Here is a 24,462-nt window from a genome sequence, read left to right on the forward strand (position 1 = left end):
GTGACTGCCTTGGGGCCACCAGCTTCACAACAGACCTCATTTTCTCCCTCCATTAAATGGGCATGGTTGTCTGGACCTGTGCAGAAAGTCCCAAGATCAACAGAAGGATCACTGGGAAAGCTGCTATGCTGTATTATCATTAATATAATTTTCAACAATATTTGGAGCTCTGGCCCATGTTGCTCCCCTTTAGGAGCCTCCGCATTGTTTGCTTAATGGACTGTTTACTCTGAGCACTGCAGTCCTGACCCCCACCCCCAATATGGTTTCAAGCCAAACACTTTCTTCCTGTTTTTCCGAGTGGAGTGTGCGTCTCTCGTTTCATCTTGTTAGTGGGTGAAACCAATGCAGGGAAAGCAGCTAGAGCTAGTCACTATGGCAACAGATGTTTATCAAGCCCCTGAGATGAGGCACAGGGCTGGGGAGAGGCACATCAGCATCTGGGATGGGGTCTGGGGCAGCTGCCACACTAATGCCCCAGCTGGAGGGGCAGGGACCAGGGCTCTGGATCCAGAGGGCCTGTCCTGCTCACTGTCTCCTAAGTCTCAGTGAGGCAGAGGGATCCCGGGATGCTTCCTACAGAAGTTCGGCTTCAAACAGGAGCCTTTCGTATTCAAGGCACATCAGCCCCTCTGCAGGAAGAAGTCGCCGCTGGTACCAGACAGGCTGGGGAGAGCTCAGGCAGGTACAGGCTCTGCATGGTCCTGGGCTTGGGAACCACTTGTCTGCATGCTTGTTTTGAGATGGCGGGTCCTCGCTGAGTCCCTGCCACATTGCTGTGTCTCCCCAGAACAGGCCAAGGATTAATGCCCCCCCCCCCCAAAAAAAAAAACCTACCAGGAGGAGAATCTATAGCCCTAAATCAGAAGATGGATTAAAACGCGTGAGTGCTGTTAAGGTGTAATGCAGCTGGCCTGTACTGTGGTTTCTGAGCTCAGGGATATGTATGTGATATTTTCCAATTTTTGTCCACAACCACAAGGGACAGAACGTTTCGATTTGACAAGCAGAGCAATGCTCACAGCACCCACGACTCCAGGAGCAGAGGCTGGAAACACTGATTATCTTCTGCGTCCCTCTGAGGCTCCTGGGCCTGCTAGCTGCATTTGCCAAAGCAGAATCAGTTCCCCTAACATTGCTGCCTCAGGGAGGGTCCCTTGGGCAGCCAGACCAGGCCCAGTGGCCAGTAGAAGTGAGGTGGTCCTTACTGTCATCTCCGTTTATCAAGGCTGTCCACTCCGTTAGTTTGCAGTACCATTTGGATGAGGCTCCCTGGCACATTCAGAACTTCGAGTATGCTTTTAATTGCTTTAAATACTCTACAGGTATTAACTCTCCGTGGTCCAAGCCAAGCGGGAGTACTTACACCTTGCGCAGATGAGGAATTTGGGGTAATGCAGATATGGGATGACTTTGTCAAGGTCATACTGTAAATCGGTGTCAGCTTCCACAGCGGTGCCTCTCTGCGTACGTACCAAAGCTTGGGAGAGGCGTCTTGGTAATTCTGGAGGGAAGTGGATCAGTAATTTGGTGATGCGTTGGAGTGGGGTCTCTGCACACTTCTCTGAGACTGTGATAGGATGTCGTCTTGAGATGTGTCCTTCCTCATCTCTGCACATATTTCTTGTAGAGCCGCCTGGAACTTGGAGGCTGCTGAGATAAGAAAGCATAATGGTGTTGTTACTTATTTCACGTATATGCAGACTTTGTATATAGGCTGTGTGTGCACAGCATTGGAAGTGGCAGGAAATGAGACTGGGAATAATTTCTCCTGACGGATCTCCAGACACATGCACAATGAAGGCAAGCAACAAACTTGTATCCTTCTTTCCCTTGCAGTCACACACAGAGCCATGAGCAATGAGGAATTCACCCCTCCTAGGTGATGCTCGCAGTTATCCTCATCTGCACACAGTGGCTGGAGAGCAGAGGGACAGCTAAACAGTGGCAGGCAGAAATCTAGAGGGATGTTCAGCCCTTGCTTCTAGCCCAGTGAATGACCTGAGAGAGCCAAACAAGCATCTGTGGTAGTGTTAATGCCAATCCGAGCAGTAAAAATCCAGAGTCCCTCTGCTTCAAATGCAGTCAGCAGGGTCTGTTGTGCCCTGAGGCGAGTGGCTGGTGGGCAGCGCTCCTCATCGGTGTTCTCAAACCAACAAAACCCGGAGACCAACAACACACAGGGCACCTGCCTGTAGACAAGGCAGCCCTTCCGCAGAGTTTTCTGCATGTCCTTGCAATAAGTTACCTCTGTTGAGCAGGGGGTTAGTATATTCCTCCCCAGCATCCCAGAATGACGGCAATTCCCAGCAGCACTGGCAGCTTCTTGGCAGGAAGGAAAGGGGCACTTGAGTCTGCAGTACCAAAAAGGAACCCAGCGTTAGCTTGGCCCCGCGGCCTCTGCCCCGGTGAGCAGCAGCCCCTTGCACCAGGCACGGCCAGGACCCCCCTGGCAGGTGGCTGCCAGAGAGGGGAGTGGGCACAGGCAGCAGCCACCCCCTTAGTCCTCCCTGCACCCCCCAACAATAATGCTGTGCTGGCCGCAGCACTCGGTGTGCATCTCCTGTTTCCAGCCTCCAGCCACCAGAGAAGGCTTTGCTTTTGGTGTGTGGGACATTTATACATGCTTGAAGAGCAAACCTTCTGGTCGCTGAGGTAGGCAAGGCATGCTTGTGGCTGGGCTGCTGCGAGCTGTGCTCTGTGAGGGAGCAACGTGCGCAACGTTTGGCCTTTCCCTTACAGCAGAAGCAGCCCCGGGCAGCAGCACGGGAACGTGGTGTGGACAGCGAGTCCAGGGGCGTGCAGGATGGGGATGGCACGTGCGCCAGGCAGGGCCCTGTTCCCTGTGGGCGAGAGGCGCGGAGGGGCGTGCTCGGCCCCCGGGCGGGCGTTGCAGGCCCTGCCTGCTGCCCCGAAGCAGCTCGGGGGCCGTGGGAGCTGGGAAGGGTGGCGGGGAGGGGGGCTGGAGCGGGGCGGCGCGGCTGCCGCTAGATGTCAATGTTCCTGCAGGAATCCCGGCGCAGCCCCGCGCTGCAGCTGCCGCAGGAACGCTGCGGCCGGAGAGAGCCAGCAGCCTCCTGCCCCAAGGAAAGCTGGGGCCAGAGAGAGCCAGCAGCCTCCTGCCCCAGGGAAAGCTGGGGCCAGAGAGAGCCAGCAGCCTCCTGCCCCAAGGAAAGCTGGGGCCAGAGAGAGCCAGCAGCCTCCTGCCCCAAGGAAAGCTGCGGCCGGAGAGAGCCAGCATGCCCCCGCCCCTGCAGAGCTCTCCCTGGGCCCTGCGCTGTGGGGCTGAAGCAGGGCTGGGGTGCCTAAAGTCTGGGCGGGTGCCCGCAGACTCACACAGCATGGGCCTCATGATCTCCAGGGACCCGTCATGAGGCTCCGGGGTGATGCCCAGCAGCTCGCAGAGGAGAGCGTAGACATTCACGCTTTCAAAAGGCTCTACCACTAGCCCTTGCTTGAAGGCTGGTCCCACAGCGCGGAAGATGGTTTTCATGTTCATGTCCTCGTTGTCAAAGCCGTGTTCCCCATTATTGAACTGGACCTTGAATCTCTGAAAGGAAGAGAGGACATGAGTGCCCAAAGCATGGCATCCTGGAGGCAGCAGGCACCGAAACAGAAACGCTGCTGCATACTTCCACCTGTCTTGCATGTGGCTCTCACATAGCATGTTCTGCAGCCACAGTGTTTGGCAGTCTGAGTGGTTTCTTTTAGCTTTTGTAGTTAGTCTAATAATGTTAAACTTTGCAAAAGCTGGAGGGTGCTGCCTAGACACAGCTATCAAGTGCGTACACCTTGCAAGGTTCCTCCCTAAACATCAGTGCACCTAAGTTTTGTTGGACTGAGGAACTTCAAAATGGGCAGCTGCCTGCTGCTCTTGACTTTGGGCTGTTTCCTTTAATGCCAAGCTAGGATAGGATGCTGCAACTGATATTCTGTGTTCATGCAAGTCCTGCTCCAAGACCTCTAGAATGAAAAGGAAGTGAGACCTTGTTTTCTGAACAGCAGAGAAAGTCACAAAGAGCTGGAATTTCTCTCTGTTTTCAGGGAGACTAATCAAAATGAAGGCACAAAGCCTGGTAGGTACTGGAATGATACGCAAAAAGAGAGAGAGAGAGAGAGAAAAAGGCAGATCCAAAAGAGACAGTAAGATGTGTCTGCACATGCATCTTACCCCATGGATCACGTATCCTGGATCACTGTACATCAAGAGCGGGGTGATACGGGAATTATTGGCGTAGTGGAATCTCTTTGGAAACTCTTCTTTCTTGTACACGTGTAACTTTGGGTGGGCATTTTTCAGGACTGTATATACATGCTCTAATTTTCCTTCTTTTGGCACCAGTAGTCCATTTGGTCCGTAGTCTAAGAGTTCAAATTGGATGTCACTGAAGGTGAAATTTTCTACTGTCCGGATGTGAATTTCATTGCTCTTTATGACAGTGTCCATGCCATGGTCAGATGTGATGATTAGGTTGAGGTTTGATTCTAGACCACTTTCCGCTATGCGTTTCCGTAAGTAACCAACAGTTCTGTCCACCTGGCTGACCATGTTTTTTCTCTCTGTGGATTCAGGGCCATACTTGTGTCCTGTTGAGTCTGGCTCACCAAAGTAGAGGGCAATGAAGTCTAGGTTATTCACGGTGAACCATTCCATGACAGTGTCAATGTTCTGTCTCCAATTGTTTTCATTGCTGTAGTTGAACAGAAGGGGCTCTACCATCTTCATATTCACTTCTTCCCCTTGATATGTTGCTTTTCCTCCAGGGAAATAGATGGAGCCTGTCTTTAAGCCCTGTTAGTGAAGACACTGCAGTGCATAAATTCACCTGAACTCACTCTGCAGTATCTCTCCATCTTTCAGTGCAACCACCTACTAACGTGGTTAGTTCGTTCAACCCCCAGGTGTCTACTTCTGCCTCTAATGAGGTTTTCCTGCTTATTGCCAATTAAAAATGATTAATCAAAAACACTGCCCTTCCCAACATTCCTGTACATTGATATTCTCCTTCTGTTAGTAACACTAGATATAACTTTAGAATAGTGACCCATTTGTATACTGCATGGATCCTCTGGCCCTTAACCATCCAAGCACTAAGGTGGGCTTAACTTTAACCATATAAGCAGTCACCCTAAAGTCAATGGGTCCAATCTGGCACGTAAAGATAAACAAAGGTGTGTGTCTTATTGGGCAGATCCTGCCTCAAAGCCAGAGTCAAAGCCTACTGAGATCTAAGGAAACCTTTCTGCAAATCTCAATGAATAGGAGAGCAGCCCCTTGCACTGCCACCCAAAAGATCCTGGAGGAGACTGAGGAAATGAGCTATGTACCTTGGAGTGTATAAAAGCTTAGGCTCATTACACTCCTTCAAGAACCAGTTGAGGTTTCTTTAAGCAGGAAATTAATAACTTATTTTATTAATATCTTAATAAAGCTGAAATACATCTGTTATTTTTTTCTGTTTTTAATAGAACGATCATAATTATTCCTGCCAGTGTCTGGGGATTTAATTTTTTTGCTGGTCTAATTAGTCTGTCGTTTGCAGTGAGGATGTTAACTCATGGCCACTAGAGATCGTGGCTTGCCTGTTGCTTTTGCTGCACGATTGCAGGCGGGCAATGTCCATGTCTCGGTGCTTGTGCATGAGAGGAGGCTGCGCTCTTTACCTGTCTTTGAGCTGTGATCCAGATGGGCAGGCTGCCGTTGTCCCACCAGCTCACCACTCCCTGCGTGTTGTAATAGGGCAGCTTCTGACCCGTGCTGGTGTTGAACCACATGTTGTGAATCACCCCATGATTCTCGATGTATTTCCCTGCCAGGAGAGATGGACGAGGTGAGTGTGAAACAGGCTGCGACCGGAGGCTGGAGGTCTCCTGTGCCAATCCCGAATTACTTGCTCATGTGCTGAGCAGTGGGTCAATTCCAAGTCAGGGGAGTGCTTCTCTGGCTCCCATTTCCCCTTTCTTCACTCTGCCTTTGCCTTTGTTTTCACCTCTTTCCTTCACCTGGCTTTGTGCTGGTGCAAAGTGAGGTCACCGGCAGCAGAGACTGAGCTGCTGCCCAGGGAATGCCTGTTCCTCATCTTGGTAGGTGAATCCCCCCAGCCCACAGTCTGGGAACGGTCTCACCGTGACCTTGAATAATGGCACCCCCTGTCTCCTGGAAATAGAGGTGCATCTGCAGTTACTTCAGCCTTTCTCATCACAGCTGGGGTTCACAGATGCTGCAGTTAACTAATTGCTCTAATATTTTTCTTCCTCTGTTGTTCACAACTGATGAGGTCAGCATATAGCGGAAATTCTTGTTAGAAATGAAAGACTTGCACTTTGTACTAGTGCATTTCATGTCATTTTTATTATTCTAGTCCTCAAGACTGCACAGTTACTTCTGCAAGATATCCCAGTCCTCCTTTCTATTGACAATGTCTCCCCATCTTGTCTCATCAGCAGATTTCATTAGCATGTTCCACTCTTTTATGCCAAGGTTATTAATGAAAATCTTAAATAAGATTGGCCTCCAAAATTGATTCTCCAGGAATTGCCCTGTTACCCTCCCTCTAGCCTGATAGTATCCTTTTAGTATGACCTGCTGTTGTCTTCCCTGTAGCCAGTTACTTACCCACATTAGAGATTTTGGACTAATCTTAATCTTCTCCATCTTAACTAATGATTTCCCATGTGGCGCTGTATCAGATACATTACTGAAGTCCAGAAAGATTAGATTTACTGCATCTCCCTTGTCTAAAAAATCATTTATCTTATAAAAGGAGGCTGTCAGGTTAGTCTGGTGCTGTTTACCTTTGATAAATACGGGTTCAGTTCTATCACTTTCTGCACCTGTTGCCATGTCGCTAACTCTTTTTTCCAAGATACATAGATTCTGAAGCTTTACATGCTGTTGAGGCCAGACAGCAGTCATAGGGTTGTCTGCATGACTTTCTTTCCTTTACTTTATATATAAGCCTTAAATCTGCTCTCCTCCAGCCATGCTGCAAGCCCCTTCCCCAGCTCCTTTTGCTTGCAGGGTGGTCGATGGGGACTCACCGGTTAGCAGCGTGAAGTGGCACGGGCTGGTGATGGTAACAAAGGCAGGAGTCATGTACCGCGCTTTTACTCCCTCTGCAGCCATGGTGTCGAGGTTGGGGGTGTCCACATCCTGGTCATAGTTCCACCGAAAGCCATCAAAGGAGACCAGGAGGAGTTTGCTGCGGCTGGGTGCTTGATGCACAGGGGCGCATCTTGCTAAAGAGAGGGCAGCAAAGATAAGCCCCAGAGAAGGGAACATCTTCTTGCCCTTGAACTGGGAAAGTTCAGACATCCAGAGCGCTCGCATTAATATATGTAGGAAGGAACTAAGTTCATTTCTTATCTAATCTTGCAATTGCTGATCAGGTGCATGGCTTCAGCTGGAACTTCGTGTCGGAATGAGCCTCACTGCTTTTGTCTAACTGAAGTAGATTTGCTCTGATTCTCTTCAGGATCAAACACCAAATCTGTCTCCTCCATCAGTGGAATTTGGCATTATTTTAATACCCATGAATGTGAAGAAATGTTAATGTGCCTTCTGTAGGCAGCCCATATGAAAGTTTCATTCACAACATCACGCTGTCCCAGCCAGCAGCCATCCTTTTCCCCGTGCTGGTTCCCTTGTAGCCCACTGCTGTATCCTTTCCCCATTCCTGGCTTTTGGTGCCCTGCTCTTTGTTTAGCAGAAGCCTTTGGTAGCTTCAGGTGCTGCAGAGTTGCGATGGTTGGTGTAAATGCTGGCAGGATGTTCCAGACAAATCAGCGAAGGCTCATCCTCCTGCTGTGGGGTGAATGAGTTTACTGCCATGGACAGAAAAAGGGTGATGGACTGTGCTAAGATGGGACAGAGCAGCACTGAAAGAGGAAACTGTAAGGGGAGACAAGCTCAGTGATGTCTCCTGCTACACTCCGGTGTCCAAACTGGGAGAAAGCTCCTAAGGACACAGGAAGTCCTGGATAAAGGTGTGCTGAGAAAAAGGGAGTGTAACGGAACCGAGGGTCCCATCAGCGCCAGTAGCTGTAGTAAAGGAAGCAGAAAGCTGTCTGGAAATGGCAGGCTGCACTTGCCACAGCTTTCACGAGGAACAAGATTGTAGCGGGACCACAGGGCTTCAAAAGGCAATTGACCTCTCTTCCAGGGCTATTTACCCACCTCAGCCCAGGAGAAGTGCTCAGACCCGCAAATGCTCAAACAGGAGTTTGGATTTGCCATAGGTCCCTCAGTGTGGCTCCATGGAGTTACACAGGGAGGAAAAGAGGCTCTTCCCTTGGATCCTGGTCATGCCTGAGACCCCCGGACAAGCTCCAGGGAGTGAACCTGTGTTCAGCCTTGCTTTGAAGGCACCGTGTCCTGTCAGCCCATCTCCCAGTGCTGTGGAGCCCTCATTGCCTCCATCGGTGCTGCAGGCAGGTCCACGGGTTCTGAGGCCGGCTGTGTTGTACAGCCATGGCACAGTGACCCCTCATTCCTTCTGCAGACTGCTGAGCTTCCTTATATCAATGCTGCATTTTATCAACGTCTGCAATTTTTATGACTTCTCTGGGGTTTTATCATTGCTGACGACTCATTTCTCAGCAAAACAGGGTTTAAGGCTTTTGTAGACTTATATAACAAAGGTTGACACGGTTCCCCAGAATCTGAACTCTCAGACTTTGTGTCTTTGCTCATCTTCCTCTCTACTCAGATTCCTGATTTATTCCTTAGTTGCCTTGCTTCCTAGTCGCAAGCCAGTCCTCTCGCTTGCCAAGCGCTAGTCTCCACTGGCTTCCCCAGCCCTGTGTGGTGTCATTCCTTTGGCCTTGTTTCTCCAAGGATGAGGCAGAGGAGCCTCATGTTCATGCCAGAGACTGCTGGATCTGTGGGCTCCCTTGCTTCGCTGCCTCCTTCCACACTGTGTTCAGCAGACTTGTAACCCGGCCCCTGGCTCATTCTAACGCTGGGCTTCCTCTGACCTGGGTGAGGAGGCTGCCCCTGAAGCCTAGGTGAAGCCTGAGGAGTTTACAACATAGTTCATCCTTCCTGGCCTGCAACAGTCTCTTCGTAGGCCTGGGCATCCCTAAGTGCTCCGGCCTGGACCGATTCCTCAGGATGCAGTGATGTTTCACTGTCACCTCTTCCCTCTGCGCTTGTGTTTCCCACATGGGTTATGGGATAGCAGAGCAAGGACATTGCAAGAGGTTTGAGCAGTCCTACGGGGGCCCCCATGGCTGACACAGGTCAGGAATGCAGAGTTGGGCCCTTTGTTTGCAGCCAGAGAAAATGAGCCTAAGCTGTGCTGTGATGGAGCCTGCTCTGGGCCCCGGTTCAACCATTCCTTCTGCTAATTGAGGGCATAAGGCCAGTTTTGCTCTGATTGCAGTGTTCTTCCTGGCAGGCCGAGCTGAACTTCCCTTGCTAGGAGCAGGGGCCATGGTCTGCAGGTGGAGCGGGCATGTGGTCGGGCGAGCGCCAGGGCTGCGTGGGCTCTCTGCGGGGCGGCTGGAAGCAGGAGGCTGCTCGTGACTGCTGTGTCCGGTGTACCCTGGTTTTGGCCAGAATGGAGCAGAGCGGTCGTTGTGCTGGGGGGATGCGTCCGTCCGTTCCTGTAGCTGCCATGTGTCTGGACAGCTCTGGACACCAGGAGAGGAGCTGCTAGCAGGGGAGCTAACCCTGCCGCTTCCCATTCGCTTAAGGAGCTATTTTGTTATCAGGGTTTGCTGGCTGTCCCCAGGGTCTAATATTGTCCTTTCCTTTTCAGTGAGGACAGAGGGGCCTACCAGGCACTGGAGGTTTAAAGGGCTCACATCATAAAGATATTATCATTTATCCAGCTCAGAAGTCCTATATATTCTGTGTGTTGTTCCCAGATGAGTTAGTAAGTCCCCATGCCATTACTGACTAACAGCACATGGGAAGGTCCTGATAACTTATCGTGTCCATCTGCTCCATCGGGGAGAGAAGAGGATAGAGAGAAGGAAGCATTGCTCTAATCTCAGAGGAATACCTAATAACAGGAGTGTTTTAAAGCACGTTTAGATATTGGGTATCTAAGGAGCACCAGGCACAGATAAACAACATTACCTTTGGCCACCCTACCTGGAGAAACTGTTGATCTCCAGTTAACAATGCTGATGCAGCTGATCTTGCACCAGCAACACTCCAGGCTCTTATTCTATATCTGAGATATATCTGAGGGTCTGTGGTCTCTCTGGAGCCGCCGTTTCCCTGCTTGGCCCGCTCTGGATCGCAGGCCTCTTGCTAATGCCACTGTTCCTGCCAGGGGCCTTGGAAGCAGTCGTGCAAGCATGCAATAAGCTTCCTTCCAACAGGGCAAGTTAATCCCAACACCTAAGGGGGAAGGTGGTCTCTGCAAAGGCCTTTTGGGGGTAAGGGAGTGCTCAGCTGCTCCTGACCAAGAGCGTAGGCTGCAGCAGCTGCAGAAGAGCAGCCTGGGCTGGCTACGGATGTGGGAAGGAAGGGGACATGCGCTGTCCTTGAGCATGGCCCTGGAAGGCTAGCTCTGCCCTCAGCTCTGCCCTCAGCTCTGCCCTGACAAGTTGCGTTAACCACAGCCGCATGCTGGGACTTTCTTCACTTCTGTGCCTTGTGACCATAAATGCCTTACGGGCTGAGACTGTCCTCCCCCATAGATCTGTGCGGCAATCAACACAGTTAAGACAGATTAAGGTGCTATAAAATAAAAATCATGAGCACAGACCAGTCATCTGCCGGTGACACAACCCTGTTTATCTGAAACATGCCACTCAGAGGCCAAGCCCCTGTTTCCAGTCCTTGCAAAAACAAAGATGTCAAACACCCTTGGGGTGAAAATGCAGCTTCCCTGTACTCAGTCGGGGGCTCATTGATTTATAATGTTCAGTCCTTGTTAAATTCCTGCAGTGGGGAAGCTGAGTACCTTTTCTGAATGCACATGGGCACATCTGAGCAGCTGGAGAGGGGCCTGTGCTGGGTGAGGACAGTTTGGTCAGGCAGGCAGAGATTGGGTGTATTTCCTTTTTTTTTAGATGGAAAAGAAATTGCAGAATTCTCAGGGATACGATATGAAGGCCACCACTTGAAGTACTTAAAAGCCAGAAACTTCACACACTGTCCCACACCAATGGTCACCTGGCTCCACAGCACATGTGTGTGAAGGCATTCGTTACCAGCATACCTTGAACTACTTCCTGGTAACGGGATTAATGAGCTGAGCGATGCCTGGGCAAAGCTCCACAGGTGAGAACTTGACAGCTGGAAGGGAGGGATTATGGGATATTGTATAAATGCCCTTCATGCTGCAGGTCCCTGTGAGGCTGTTCTGCCCTGAGCACAAGGGGAGGAAGCTGCAGAAATTGGAAAAATGGTCCAGCTCCAGCAGTGTGTCTAAGCCGCTTCAGAGGAGGTAAGATGGGTGCCCTGGGCCTTTGGGTGGGCAGGTAGCTGCTTTCCCCAGAGTAAGGCTTAGCTACAGTTGTCTTAACTTCATGAAGATATATTCCCCCTCCCCTGGTGTTTATCAGAGTATTGGCTCAGGGCAGAATAACTACAGGCTAGAAACAGCAATTTTGGACACTAATGCAGAGGATGGATTGATAGAAAACAAGTGTGTGCTTCCCTTTGCTTGCCTTGCTGTCCAGCCCAGAATAATTCTGCTCTGTAGATCAGTTAAGCAGTCCCAGTGGTCAAAACACCAAAACTACACAGCCCATTGGAAAAGAGGTGGAAGGAGTGGAAAAGGGGAGAGAAAAAGTGACTAGGAGAGTGAAAAAGGAATTGAACAAAGGAGATGGAGATGCCCTGTTTTACTCCTAAGTGCATTTGCATTAATCCTGTCTCCTTTATCAGTTTGTTGCAGCTCAGACACAGGAGGTAAACATCTGCAATGCTCCTCTGGGCTCCTGCCACATAACTGCATCAGTACCAAGGGCCTTGATAAGCTCATGAATGTCATGGAAATAGCCAGTGCTGGGACCTTGGGGTTAAAGTCATAATGCTGCTCCAGTGAGCCAGGCCAGGAGAAACTCTGCGAAGCTGAGCAAGTCTGGGCTGATGGCAAGAGGAGGTTTGTGGAGCTACTGAGAATTAGATGAAGCTGCTGAAAGTTTGTGGAAGCTGCTGGGGATTGCATGCACCTGGGAAAGCTGGGTAGAGCTGATGGGAGCTGAGCAGATTAGGATCAGCTCCCTATGGAGTGTAGCCAGTGTGACTGAAGGAAACTCCTGGAGGATGCTGTTCTCAAGCATAGCAGTTGCCTATTCTGCTCACACCCCCTGCCACCCAGGGAGAGTTGCTGCTCCTCTGTGGACGCTCAGGGTGCTTTGTGCCAGGTATGGCCAAGGAATTGGGATGCAGGGTGGTAAGAAAGTGCTGATAATGACCTCAAAGTCTGGAGCAGACTTTGTGTCTCTGCTCTGTTTCAGAGTGAAAGTGTGTGGTGTGTGTAATCACAGCCAGCAGCAGCCCCAGGCTTGGCCTGGTCCCTGAGGCAGATGGAGGGAGGAAGGTACTCAAGCCAAGCAGCTTGAAAAGTTTGGAAAAGAGGCAAGAAGGAAAATATTGGTTGCTGCAGGGGGAGCTCCTCCATCAGCAGGAGTTCAGAAGTGCTCCTCAGGCAGGGCCTAGTCAGTCAGGCTCCTCGGTCAGTCCCTGAAGGCAGGAGTTTGCACCTTAGTCTTGCAGAATTGTATCCTGGGCATTCACAAGAGTGCTTTGAGAGCCTTTGAGTCAGGAGGGAGCAGAGACAGGAGCTGTGGCCTTCAGCATCACCTCAGACCTGCCTGTAAAGTTAGTTCCACTTGCCAGTGGACTGAAAGCACGTGGTGGTGTCTGTGGGCAGGTCTGTTAGAGCCACAATCCCCTTGCATGGTGCATCCTGCAGAATCCCCTTGCCTTTCCAAGTCACTGCAACAAAAGGCAGGTTATGACCTGGTTTTCCGCACATGGAAGCGGCATGCTGCTTTGCATCATGACTAGTGATGCTGCTCCACCTCTGTTCAAAATTGTACCACAGTCACCTGTGCGCGTATGGTCAGACCTCCTCTTCCTAGCAGAGAGGAGAAAGGCAGCGTGGTGGGGGAGCGTTGTGGCTGCCGGTGTTCCCCAGCAGAGCGCTGAGCCCGGCGCAGTAACGAGCACACTTGTGTCGTGCATGGACGGAGACACGGCAAGGAGAGAGGCTCTTGCACCGGCCTAACCCCTCGCCCTGCGAGGCTGCCGGTCGCACCGCTCCCTTGCGCGGGGCGCGGGGCGGCTCTGCCGTGCGCCCGGGCCGGAGGGAGCCGCTGGCCGCGGCGGGGCTGTGCTGCGCTGTGCTGCGCTGCGGCGCGGCCGCCAGATGGTGCTGTTCCGCCGCGCTCGGGAGAGGCGCCGGGGCGGGGGGGGGCCCGGGGGGGCCGGGGCCTGGCGGGGTCGGCGCCGCGGCAGCACCTGCTCCAGGCTCCGTCCCCTCCGCGGGGCGTTTCGGCTTGGATGGGGAAGCGCCCGGCTGGTTGCTGGGGGCTCGGTCCGGAGCAGCGCAGGGCAGGCAGTGAAGAGCGGCTGCTTTCAGGGGTGGCTGCTAGGGCCAGGGCGGTGCTGGGAGAGGAGGAAGGGAGGTGCTTGGGAGCCACCTCTCCGCCGGGAGAGTCCTTCCCCGTCTGGATGTTTGCCTGATTTTCTGTTATCAGCTGGGATGGGAAATTTGCCATCTGCCTCTTCTAGGAGATACTGTGCCTGCCGCTGGGAGAGCCGCTGAATGCAGCCGCACTTGGTCTACAGGGATGTGTGGGAGGGGGGGACACGTGAGGGGGGCTCAGCTGTCCTGCCAGGGGGAGCCAGCTGGATCTACCCAAGGTCAGTACTGGAGTCTGGAAAGGGGCTGGTCATACAGCACCCTGAGAGCCCCCTCCACACCTGAATTACACGGTGACTGCCCCTGTTTTGCCTGTTGGACTTGGGAAGTGAAACAAATGTCTGTCTTAGAGCCTGCAGCAGACAGGATTAAGTAGTGTGTAAGGATGGAGCTTGTGTCCTGTGGAAAGGCCAGGAGCAGCCTCCTGGGATTGGGGACTATGATTTCAGGTCCAGTGGGAAAAAGGAGCCCACCCTCTGGGAGGGACCTCACGCGACAGCTGCTTTTCTCATGTCCTCTTCACATGTACATACAGAAAGTCTGCCTTAAGCACAACCCCAGGCTCTGATGCTCTTGAGACATCACTAGCGATGTGCCTAGCCCCCAAAGACTCACCTGCAGAGACATCAGTGCTGCTTCTCTCTCCACTAGCTTGGGTCAGGTCAGGTTCTGGCTATGGGGCACCAGCACAGTGTGGGAAGCCTGGGAGTGGAGTAACAGAGGCCTGGACTGGGGCTGACAGCACTGGGGGATCTGTGAAGGCAACACAGAGCTGGGCTCACTGGAGTTCAGCAGATGGAGTCAGGATAGCTTGAACAGCTGGGTGCTTGATGGCACCCAAGGCAGGAGAGAGGCCGGGTCTCAGAGCCAGGGCTGAGTTGGCTGAAAAGCTGCCAGTAAGACCAAAAGACTGTGCCCATACTCCGCCTGGCACTGTCTGCTTTTCTGAATACTGAATTGCTCATGGGTTGAAAATCAAGACTTTTACTCCTCTGGCTCTCTCCTGAGGAAGGCCCCATGTGTGGTGACTCAGCTGAGCACTGGCACCAACCAGACGGGCTCCAAGCACACCAGGTCAAGGGGGGCAGTGGAGCATCTCTGTCAAGGTTAGGGCCTGGGCAAGCTCTGACCCGGCAGGAGCTCTGCTTACCTGGGCCTGATGTGACACCTTCTTGGTTCCTCCCCCCCCCCCACAATAGCTGAGCTATTCCCCTCCTCAGGCTGTCTCACAGCAAGGATCAACACTAAATTCACTGCAGCCTTTGGCCCACAGGGAAGAGCCACTGTTTTAGCCATGACCCTTTGCTCTCTACAGCAGTCAGCCTTGCAAGTGTCTGGATGATGACAAGGGGCTCTGGTCTCTTCCCTTCTGCCTGTCAACAGTGGTCCTGTCCCTCTCATGCACTCAATATTGCTGCTATTGCCAATTACTTCTGCTTGCTCCAGAGTTCACGAGTTCAGAGTGCTGTCTGTGGCTTGGCACTAAGCTTTCCACCAGACCGTTTCCTGGGCTCTTGCTTCTGCTTCCTGATAGGGGAATCAGTGCCCTGAGGAGTGGGGCAGGCTCTCCCTGTCTCTCATGGCTGCAGCCTGGCTCTGCTCTCCACTTGGGACCCTTCCTCTGCTGCTCAGTTAAACCCAGTATCGATCACTCCATCAGAGCCTGGGGCTCTTTCTCAGCTTTCTTAGCTAATGGCTGTGTCTGCCTCCCATTGATCCTCAGCTGCAGAGCTCATTGATTAAGTACATTTCTTATTATACTTAATAGTATTTTACTCCTTTCTGTGCTTACCTCGAGGCAGATGCTCACCCTGTGCTTCTGCCTGCCAGTAGGAGTAGGAGAATTCCTCTGGTCAGAACAGCATCCCTCCCCTGTGCCTGCCCCTGCTCTCCTCCCTTCTGTCATCACACCTGCTTCCTCCTTCTGCCAGACTAGCTGCCTTTCTCCTGTTTTCCCTGTCTCTGCTTGCCTTTTCTCCCTGGGCCAGGACAGTCCCTTTCCCTTCTATCTTCCAGTTCTTTACCCCTTGGTCCCTGCTCCCATCTCCAGCTTGGAGATGGGATATACACCCCCCCCCCCCCCGGCAAGAGGATAAATGACAAGGAAGACACTATTTCCAATGCAGTTAGGGGACTGGGAGTCCTCTAGGACAGCCCATCTTGCATTCTGCACAGCTCCTAGTACATCTTGGCAATAGCTGCACTAAGCTCCTTGCCAGGGCCCTTGCCCTTCCCATTCTGGCTGTGCCTCCTTCCCTGCTGACTGCTTCAGGATCCCCCTGTTCTGCAGAGGGCAGAGCCCCAGCACAGGCAAGGCTGCCCTGCCTTTCTGGAGTGGTCATGCAACCTTTTTGGAGCATCTCGACTGCCTGTCCAGGGTGCAGCTCTCACTAGGAGCGTTCTCCTGAATGTCTTACAGATTCCAGAGATCCTCTTGAGCCAGGAAGGCTCCTGCTTGCTGCAGTCTTCCTTAGTGGGGTGCAGTTCTCTCAGCAAGGCTTCCTGGGGGCTGGTGTCAAAGGGAGGAAATGGGCAGGCATATCAGCAAGCATCACCCACTCGAGGCAAAAGCACTTCCCCACAAGGGCAGCTCTAAGTCTTGCAGCAGTCGCAAAGGGAGTTGTCGGTCCAGCAGCTGGAATACCTCTATGCTGCTGTGCTGTCTTTTGTTTTTAGTGGCGTGAAACACACCATCCAGGGCACCACAGTTTCTCTTTCACCTCCCCCCACATGAACACCTTCACACTCAACACGCAGCGTATGTTGCCTCACTCTGTGCCTCACCTCCTTTCAACTCCCTTGCATGCATCATTCAAAAGCCATAACATTATTGGGCATAAAATATTTACTTAACTGAGCTTTTTTGCAAATATTCCCCTCCATTATTTTTCCTCCTTTTGGGAGCGACACTGCTTCTCCTGTGCTCTCAAATGGCTTCCTTTAAATAATACAACAAGAACATATGAACACCCAGTAGCCTTTTTCTTTCTCTTGAAATACCCATAAATATAATGGTGTCACCAATCCATTACAGCTACACCAGGACCATGGCATAGTAATACAGGACCAGCCTGCACAATCACCTTGCTTTGGAAGATGGACAGATAGGGATAGCGGAAGGGCTTTGTTTGGGAAGGGAGCATATATGAATGAGAAAATCTGACATGATGAAGGGTATTAATATTCATTAAGAAATACTCCTTTCAAAAGGGTCATCTGAAGTTTAGCAGCGGGAATGCAGAACTCAGCTCTCCTGGTCCTAGCTAGGATGCTGGGACAACTGCTCGGATTAAAATCCCCTGTGGCAGCTAAATGGCTCATCCCTGGGAGCCCAGCTTGAGGGCCAGAGGTGCTGAGGGGCCACTGTTCCCACTGAAGGCAGCAGAATGGGCAAGTCCTCAACATCTCTTAAATAATAGGCCAGAGTATTCTGGGGAGCTTGAGGCAGCTAGAATTGAAGGGCGGCTTTTAGAAAAGTGTGTGTGTGTCAGATGGTGTGCCGGTTCCTCCCGTGAATGAAGTTATCGGGCTGTACATCCACAGCATTCCCTGCTGTGAACTGACAGTGTGTGTAATGAGTGGCTCTTCAGACTGTGGGAAGGACCTAGGTTGGCACCTGGGTGTGGGATCCTGTGCTCTGCCTGAGAAGTCTGGCCCCTTGGTGTGGGGCACACCGGGACCTGGGTGTGGGTCTGGCTCCCACGTGTGGCGTGCGTCCTGCCTGGTGGGGGTCTGGCTTGCAGGTGTGTGCTGTTCCCTGTGTGGTCTGGCTCCCGGGGGGGTCTGGATCCCCTGCGTGGGGGAGCAGCGTCCCGCACATGAGTGGACCCTGTGCGGGGAGCGCTGTGCTCCGTGAGGGTCTGGCTCCCGCGGCGGCCGGCGCTGTCCGCGGTGCTGACGCCCGCGGGGCCCCGCGTGGGGGTCTGGCTCCCGCGTGGGCGCGGCGCGGCGGCCGGCGCTGTCCGCGGTGCTGACGCCCGCCCGGCCCCCGCAGGGATCCCGGCGGCGCGGGGCCGCCCGCGCGCTGCTGCTGCCTGGCAGCCTGACCTTTACGAGCCAGACGAGCTCCTTCCCCTTGTGAAATTCCTCCTCGGCGCTTTCGACCCTTCAATAAAGTCTAAATGTGTTTTAATGGCATATGCTGTTACTCCCTATTGATCTGTCCATTTCTATCAATATGTGCCCAGAGGCATAATCCTCTCTTAATTCCCCCCTCTGGAAGGGGAAGAGGGTCATTGCAGGGCAGAAGTAGTAGCCTCCCTCTGGCCCAAGACAGCCATTGCTGTTTGTAAAGGCTTGACTGATTTCTGCAGTTCCTGCCAAATTTTCACAGGAGATTTGGGCTTTTTTTCTCTCTGGGATCTCTGGTAAGGCATAAAGTTATCTCAGAGGGAGAAAGAAATGCAAATGGAATGGAATAGCCACGTAAAGAGAACACTCTTAAGAAAGAGAAGGAAAAAAAAAAGGAGAGAGAAAAAAAAAAAGACCTTGTTCTTATGCATGTCACTATCATTGCCCTCATGTGATTTGACCCCCTGGGATTTTGCTGCCTATACAGAAACAGGTATTTAAATAAAATGCTTTGGGAGGAGGACATGGGGATGCACATGAAGTTGTGTCCACCACCCAGGAAACCTGGCCTATGGGCCTGTGAATTTAATGTATTATCTGCCTGGAACAATCTCCTTTGCTTACAGCTATTAGCAATATCTGGGATAGTAAAATCTAAAGCTGATTGGGCAGAGCTGTGGGAAAATCCTGCAATATAAGTGGCTGGGTAGTAAAATGGAAGATGAAGTTTGATGTTGCTGAGTCCAAGTAATACAGATGAAAACACATCCTTAACTATACAAACACAAAGCAGGTCTTTAATTTAATATTTACTACACAGGAAAAGATTTCTTGCAGCCACTGTGGATAGTTCTACAAAAATGTCATTTAGTGCCCAGTGTCAGTCAAATAAAACAAACTGATTGTTAGTAGTTATTAGGAAAGAGACTGAAAACAAAACAGGCAGCATCACTATGCCAAGGTATAATAATACACTGTGTCGCAGTGCAAATGCTGTGTGCAGTTTCAGTGGCTCAGTCACAAAAAGGAAATAGTTGAACTAGAAAAGGTAAAGAAAAGGATGACAAGGCTGATCAAAGGCACAGAACAGCTTCTATATGAGACTAATAAATTAGGACTCTCTTGGTTAGAAAAGAGACAATAACGGTGATAAATGGATAGAGTTCTAGAAATTCAGGAGTGAAATAAAGGTGATCAATAGGGAATGAATATTCACTATTTCTCATAAATAGGTGCATGAAATGAAACAATCAGGCAAAAGGTTTAAGATAAGTGCAAAATTTTTTTTTCTTCTTCCCATGCAGTTCTTAATTATGTTTTGGAGCTCAGCACCACAGGATGGTTCAGGGACCAACAGCCCCAGGTTCAGAAAGCAATTAGATGAGTTCATGGAAGATAGATGCATTATTAGCTATTAAGTATGATGCAGATGCAACATCCAGCTCAGGAAGTACTCTGCTTTCAAAGACCAGGTACAATGGCTGTCTTTAGTATGGGAGAATAAGCTGGCTGGCAGGTGCCTGTGGTTCACATCTTGAAAGAGTTTGCAAAAAGTGCTGTGAGCCTGGTTCAGTGCTTTGCTCTGGTTCCCCACCCCACTGCCAGGACCCTCTTAACCTGCTAATGTCCTGGCTTCCCCCTTCAGCTCCAAAGACAGAAGGCAGATGGAGGAGTTGTAAACATGGACTGGATATGGCTCTATGGGGGTGTTCAGGCAGTAGGAAATAGCTAGGGAGCAGAGGCAAACTGGGACATACAAAGCCTGAAGCTGCTCTGACAGACCAGTGTGTAGCTGGGCCCAGAGTATGGGTAGCTCAATGCACGCTTTTTCCCCAGAGCAAAGAACCCCCATTTTTGTCTTTCGTGCTTGTCTCGGACCTCCTGCCCTTCTGGCAGTTGGAGGAACTATGTTGTGTTCTCTAACTGTCCCCATTCCCAATCTGAGCTTAGTCGGCCGTAGTGTCAGCTAGCCTCAGCTTGGGACGTGCCTTTGTGTCATCGAAGGCCACTTAAGTGTTTCCCTGTTACAGCAAAGTGAACAGACCTTTCCCTGTAATGCTGGCAAATCCCTATTCCTGAGGAGCAGTTAATTGATTTCCCTTTTCATTGTTCCTCTTCTCCCTGTGGTTGTGCTGACACCCCAGCTGCCCAGAGATCTCTCTGCCTGAGCTCAGAGTCAGTGACTACGACAGGCAGATCCTGAAATTATTGATAAACACTCATTGGGGCTGGAGCCTGTAAATTGCTAGCAACCCCAGCGGATTTCTCTCTTGCCAGCATCATTTTTCTTGATGACAGCATGTTCAGAAGTTTGTCAGGGAGGGGGCAGGGCCTCCTGGTAACTTTTTTCCTTTTTATGCATCAGTTCTTTTAAAAGATCCCTGCATAAAAGGAGAGAATAGAGGAGAGGATCATGAGTTAGTGCCTGCAGTTATCTCTGTCCTCCAGCCTGTCCCCCAAAGAGCAATGGGCTGGGCTTGATTCTCCTCTGAGCTTTATCCAGGCCTGCATTCCTCCCCTTACGGGTCAGCCCAGCTTTTCATTCCCGCTTAGTGGCCCTCCAGGCTCATGACTTTTTGATTCTGTCATGCCGTATCACTCCTTCGTCCTCTGCTCTGGCAGGCTATTACTCTGCTGCATAGTATGCACACCAGCAAGGACCGCACTATGCTGGGCCATGGTCTGAACAGGTAAAAGAGCCAGCTTGGGCACAGCAGTGGGAGCAGGACATTCCCTATTCAGGCTCTTGTTAGAGTCCTCTTTCACCAAAAGGAGTCTGGATCACTCAAAGGGCCAACACTGGCTGGAAGCCTGCCCTTCCCGTAGTTACAAAAATCAAACATCTCTCATGGCAAGTTCCTTTCAGACCAGCATGTAATTTTGCATGTGCATTGCTTTGTACCCAACTAGCGCAGTGCATACAAATGTGTGCGCGTGTGGCAATGGGCTGTATTGTGTCTCTAGCTGTTGCTCTGTCTAGAGCTTGGAGCATTTTTCTCTCTGCTAGGTCTGCTAATTAGTGGGAGGTTGTGGATCAGGAACAGAGGGAAATGTCCTTCTGTGGTTCTGGCACTAGAAATAATTGAGCCATTTTTCACCTATGGCCAATCTCATTCTATCCACATCTTGATTTTTCTCTTAATAGCTTGGGGATACTGTTGGCAGCCATGGGATTCGCAACCATGTCCAAGCTTTTCAGCAATCACCTGGATTTCTCTCTCTTGCTAACTGGTTGCTGGTTTCTTCTTAGTTCTTGCTTAAGCTCCTCCAGGGACTGGAAAGGAGCTCATTTTAGCTGAGCTGTATTAGCCATTGCACTGTGATTCCTCAGTCCCGCTCCTGGGAAAGTGGTGCAGGACTGCATGGCCAGCAAGGCTCCTTTGGAACAAACATCTGTGCATCCCAAGAGCAGTTGTTCAGCAAGTCTGCTTGCTGTCTGGTTACTGCACTGTCCGAGCAGGATGCGCTACCCACCAGGAACAGGATTCCTGCAGCATCGCCTTTGCTCAGCTAGGCACAGGTTCCTGTTACCCCAGTCTCCCCCAGCCCTTCCCTTGGCTCTGCTTGCCATGCAAAGCCCATCCCACAGCGGGAAACGACAGGGGCAATGACTTCTTGCTCCCTGGGCTACCAAGGCGTAAAAAGCAGACTGCACGCTCCTGTGTCACATACCTCTGCTGCCTTCCCAGCTGGGCAAGTCCTTTGCTGGAGCTCCACGCGGTGCAGTGACTTGCGGGAGAAGCAAGGCCCTCCCGCGCTAGTGCTGGGCACAGGCCAAGCAGAAACATCCCGGGTGTAGGTCCTGCCCTCTCCCTGCCCCAGCAGACCTGCTCAGTGGTGCTGGCAGTTGCTTGGGCTGGCTTTGCAGAAGCAGCTCATCTCGTTCCGTGCCTAATGAGCACATTCCTGCACACATAGGCGCTCCCAAACCAAGCAAATACCCTATTACAGTTGTCATGGAAATTAGAAAGTGTGTCTGTTTGAGTTTCCTCAGCACAGGGCTCCGTGTTCCCAGTGGTTTGTACATCAGAAAGCCTCTCGCAGTGCTAATGCGGGAGCAGCTCTCATTAGGTGGCTGGGATTCTCTGTGGGCAGCCGGCACTTTCCCCAGACAAGCTGGTGCTGAGGGCTGAGTGCCACAATTTAACGTGTCAGGCTTCTTTAAGCCTGAGAAAGTGAAGATGTTCACGGCAAACTGAAAGGTGCGATTTATCAGTGCAGCTCCCCAGAGGCTCTGGGCCTGTCAGGCACCAAAAAATCACATACATCACAGTGGGGGAGTGCTTCTGCCTCCTTTTTTTTTTTTTTTTTTTTTGGACATTTTATTTTTATGTAAGTGTCGGAGCTTTGAGAGGCAAACACATGGTGGAGCAGGAGAGGGGCAGCAGGCGCAGAAGCCAGCTCAGTGCACTGGAGATCTCGGGGCTGATGAGCCGCAGTGATTGATGGATGCAACTCGTGTTTTCGCGCATTGTCTAGAAATCTCTGCCCTTTGTACATGTTTTGGAGGTTGGAAGACTAAGAGGTGTGAGTGAGGATGTCTCCAGCCTTTGACACCAGTGAAGAGGTTCAGATCCCTGCTCTGTGTCACCCTCTGTCCTCCACAAATGTCCCTGTGTGTGTTCATGCACAGGTATTTGTGTGTCTTTATGACTGCATGTATGTGTGCATGCCTGTACATGTGTGTACAGATAGGTTTGACTTTTTTTCTTTATAATATTTTCTTTTTCCAGTGTTTATGGACCATGGGATTGGAGCTGAATCATTTGCTTAATTGCTATCAAGCAAGGAAATGGGTTATAAAATTGCCAGGGAAAAAATAGATCATTTGGGGGTAAATGGAGGGGATCAGGGCTGATAGATATGAAGAGAAAGGGGAGAAAGGCTGGTGAAGAGAAGAGCTGAAGGGGGAAAGAAGGAGAAAGAACAGAAACGGAACAGCAGGCAGGAAAGAGAACTGGAAAAGGCTCAGTAAGAGGTGTGGGGAGGCCTCTCCCTGTCTCCAAGCTGAAGCCAGCACCCTCTGTGTAGGGCAGTTTTCTTGGCATTGAGTGGTAAAGCGCTTTCCAGAAGAGAAGGGACTGTGCTGAGAAACATGCTGGGGCTGAGGCAGCTCCTCAGCACGTTGCTGTCTTTTGCCCTGAAACACAATTGTGTTACTAATCTGCCTTTTCCAGATACATGTTGTCTTCCCCTGAGACTGTACTTTTGGGCTGAAGCCCTTGGTGGCTGGGGAAGCCCTTCTCCTTGCATAGGGACCGGGTGGATTTCTCCAGGCAGGATGGAGGAGGAAGTGCTGGGGCTGGTGTTGGGCCTGGCCGTTCCGCTGCTCCTGGTACCCTGTGGCTGGGGCAGCAGTAAAGGCAGCAGCTCTGGTGCTGAGAGCCCTCCTCTCTGGGGAGCACGTGGCCTGAGCTGAGCCACGTCAGTCCCCAGGACTTAGGAGACATGGTGAATGGGGACACCCTTTGAGAGTGTGTGTGTGTCCTGGGGGAGCAGGAGCAGGGATGTCACAGTGCAAGGACAGGGCAGGGGGTGCCAGGGAGGAGGGTCGGGGCAGGAGTCAAACTGTCAGCCCTTCCTCGCGCTCTGCCGGGTGCCTGGGTCCCCCAGGACCGTGGCAGTCCCCTCTCCTGTGCCGCAGGCAGTGCTGTCAGAGCACTTGGCACGGGGGCGATTTGGGAGAGTGAAGCCCTCCCCCTCTCCGGAGCCTCCTGGCTGCTGCCACTCAAGTCTGCTAGCCCAGTTCTAGGCTCTTAGCTTGCAACTCTCTTTATCTGCATCGCTTTCTTGTTTCCGTCATTATTTCCCCGAGTCTAACCCTCCACCATGTCATCCTCATTGCACGGCTCCTCCCTCTCCCCATTCGCCACATTACTGCAGCAAGGACTCACTTTCCCATCTTTTAGTCTCAGTGCCATACATAAAAGCGCTCTGATGGCCATGGCGTGATAGCAAAGACAGAACTTAATTTCACAGCATTTTCATGTAATACTCCATAAAACCGAACAAATTTGCTGGAGTCCAAATCCATCTCATTATGCGGAGTCATTGAAAGGGAGGCTTTTAGATTCTGGGACTCAATGCTCAACTAGGGGATGTTACAGAAGAAGAGAAAAATAATTAATTAGGTGCTGCTCTGTATCTTTGATCCTGCATCGCAAGGCACATTAAATAAAATGCCTGGCTCATGAATAAACGCTGCACAGCACCTTGGTTTTTCGTCCCCGCTCAGAAAATTCTGAGTCTCAGATGTGAGCGGGGGAATCCCTGTCCTGAGCCAGCGCCCCTTCGCGCCTTAGCGGCTGCAGGAGCAGGGCAGAGTGACATTGCTTTTAATGGGGGCAGAGATGAGAGGAGAAGATGGAGCAGGGCAGGGTGTTTCCCCGGGATGAGGGCAGTAGGGCTGTAAAGCGGTGTTGCCGTGCACTGGCTGGGTGTTGGGAATAGAGACAGGATGAAGCTGCACCCAGCTTCCCCTAGAGCTCTGCTGAGGTCCCCTGCTCTCACCATCCCCCCCCCCCGAGATCCTTCATGGCACATCCAGGGCCAAAGTCCTGCCCTGCTGAGCGAGGCTTTGAGTAGAGAAGCCGTGCCTGTGGCAATCGGGAAATGCTGCAGTGTGTCAGGGTCCCTGTAGCAGCCCCCAGCCCTCCTCCTTTCCCCCTTCCACTTAAATCTATTCTCCATACTCAGCTGCAATCAATCCCTAGGTGTTTTTTTAAAGTGGGCTTGAAATTCATGTGCAGTTTGTATTTTTTGAATAATGTGCTTTGTA

General features: G+C 51.5%; 2 protein-coding genes across 7 annotated transcripts in view; one reads left to right on the forward strand and one right to left on the reverse strand.

Moving 5' to 3' along the window:
• Positions 1–24,462, forward strand: part of RBFOX3 (RNA binding fox-1 homolog 3) — a 179,945-nt gene that overhangs the window by 9,082 nt on the left and 146,401 nt on the right. The window lies entirely within an intron of this gene.
• Positions 1,285–7,286, reverse strand: ENPP7 (ectonucleotide pyrophosphatase/phosphodiesterase 7). Of its 2 annotated transcripts, none has more exons than XM_064522444.1 (6): positions 7,042–7,286; positions 5,665–5,810; positions 4,172–4,792; positions 3,337–3,550; positions 2,249–2,354; positions 1,285–1,650 (listed from the first exon to the last, which is right to left on the reverse strand). In XM_064522444.1, the coding sequence occupies exons 1-5, from the start codon at positions 7,280–7,282 to the stop codon at positions 2,266–2,268; spliced, it is 1,311 nt and encodes a 436-aa protein (XP_064378514.1). In that variant the 5' UTR covers positions 7,283–7,286; the 3' UTR covers positions 1,285–1,650; positions 2,249–2,265. The 2 variants fall into 2 exon arrangements, with proteins under 2 accessions (XP_064378514.1, XP_025970054.2); XM_026114269.2 differs by having other exon boundaries at positions 1,285–1,653.

Source organism: Dromaius novaehollandiae, chromosome 18 (genome assembly GCF_036370855.1).
Source record: "Dromaius novaehollandiae isolate bDroNov1 chromosome 18, bDroNov1.hap1, whole genome shotgun sequence".
Classification (NCBI taxonomy): Eukaryota; Metazoa; Chordata; class Aves; order Casuariiformes; family Dromaiidae; genus Dromaius; species Dromaius novaehollandiae.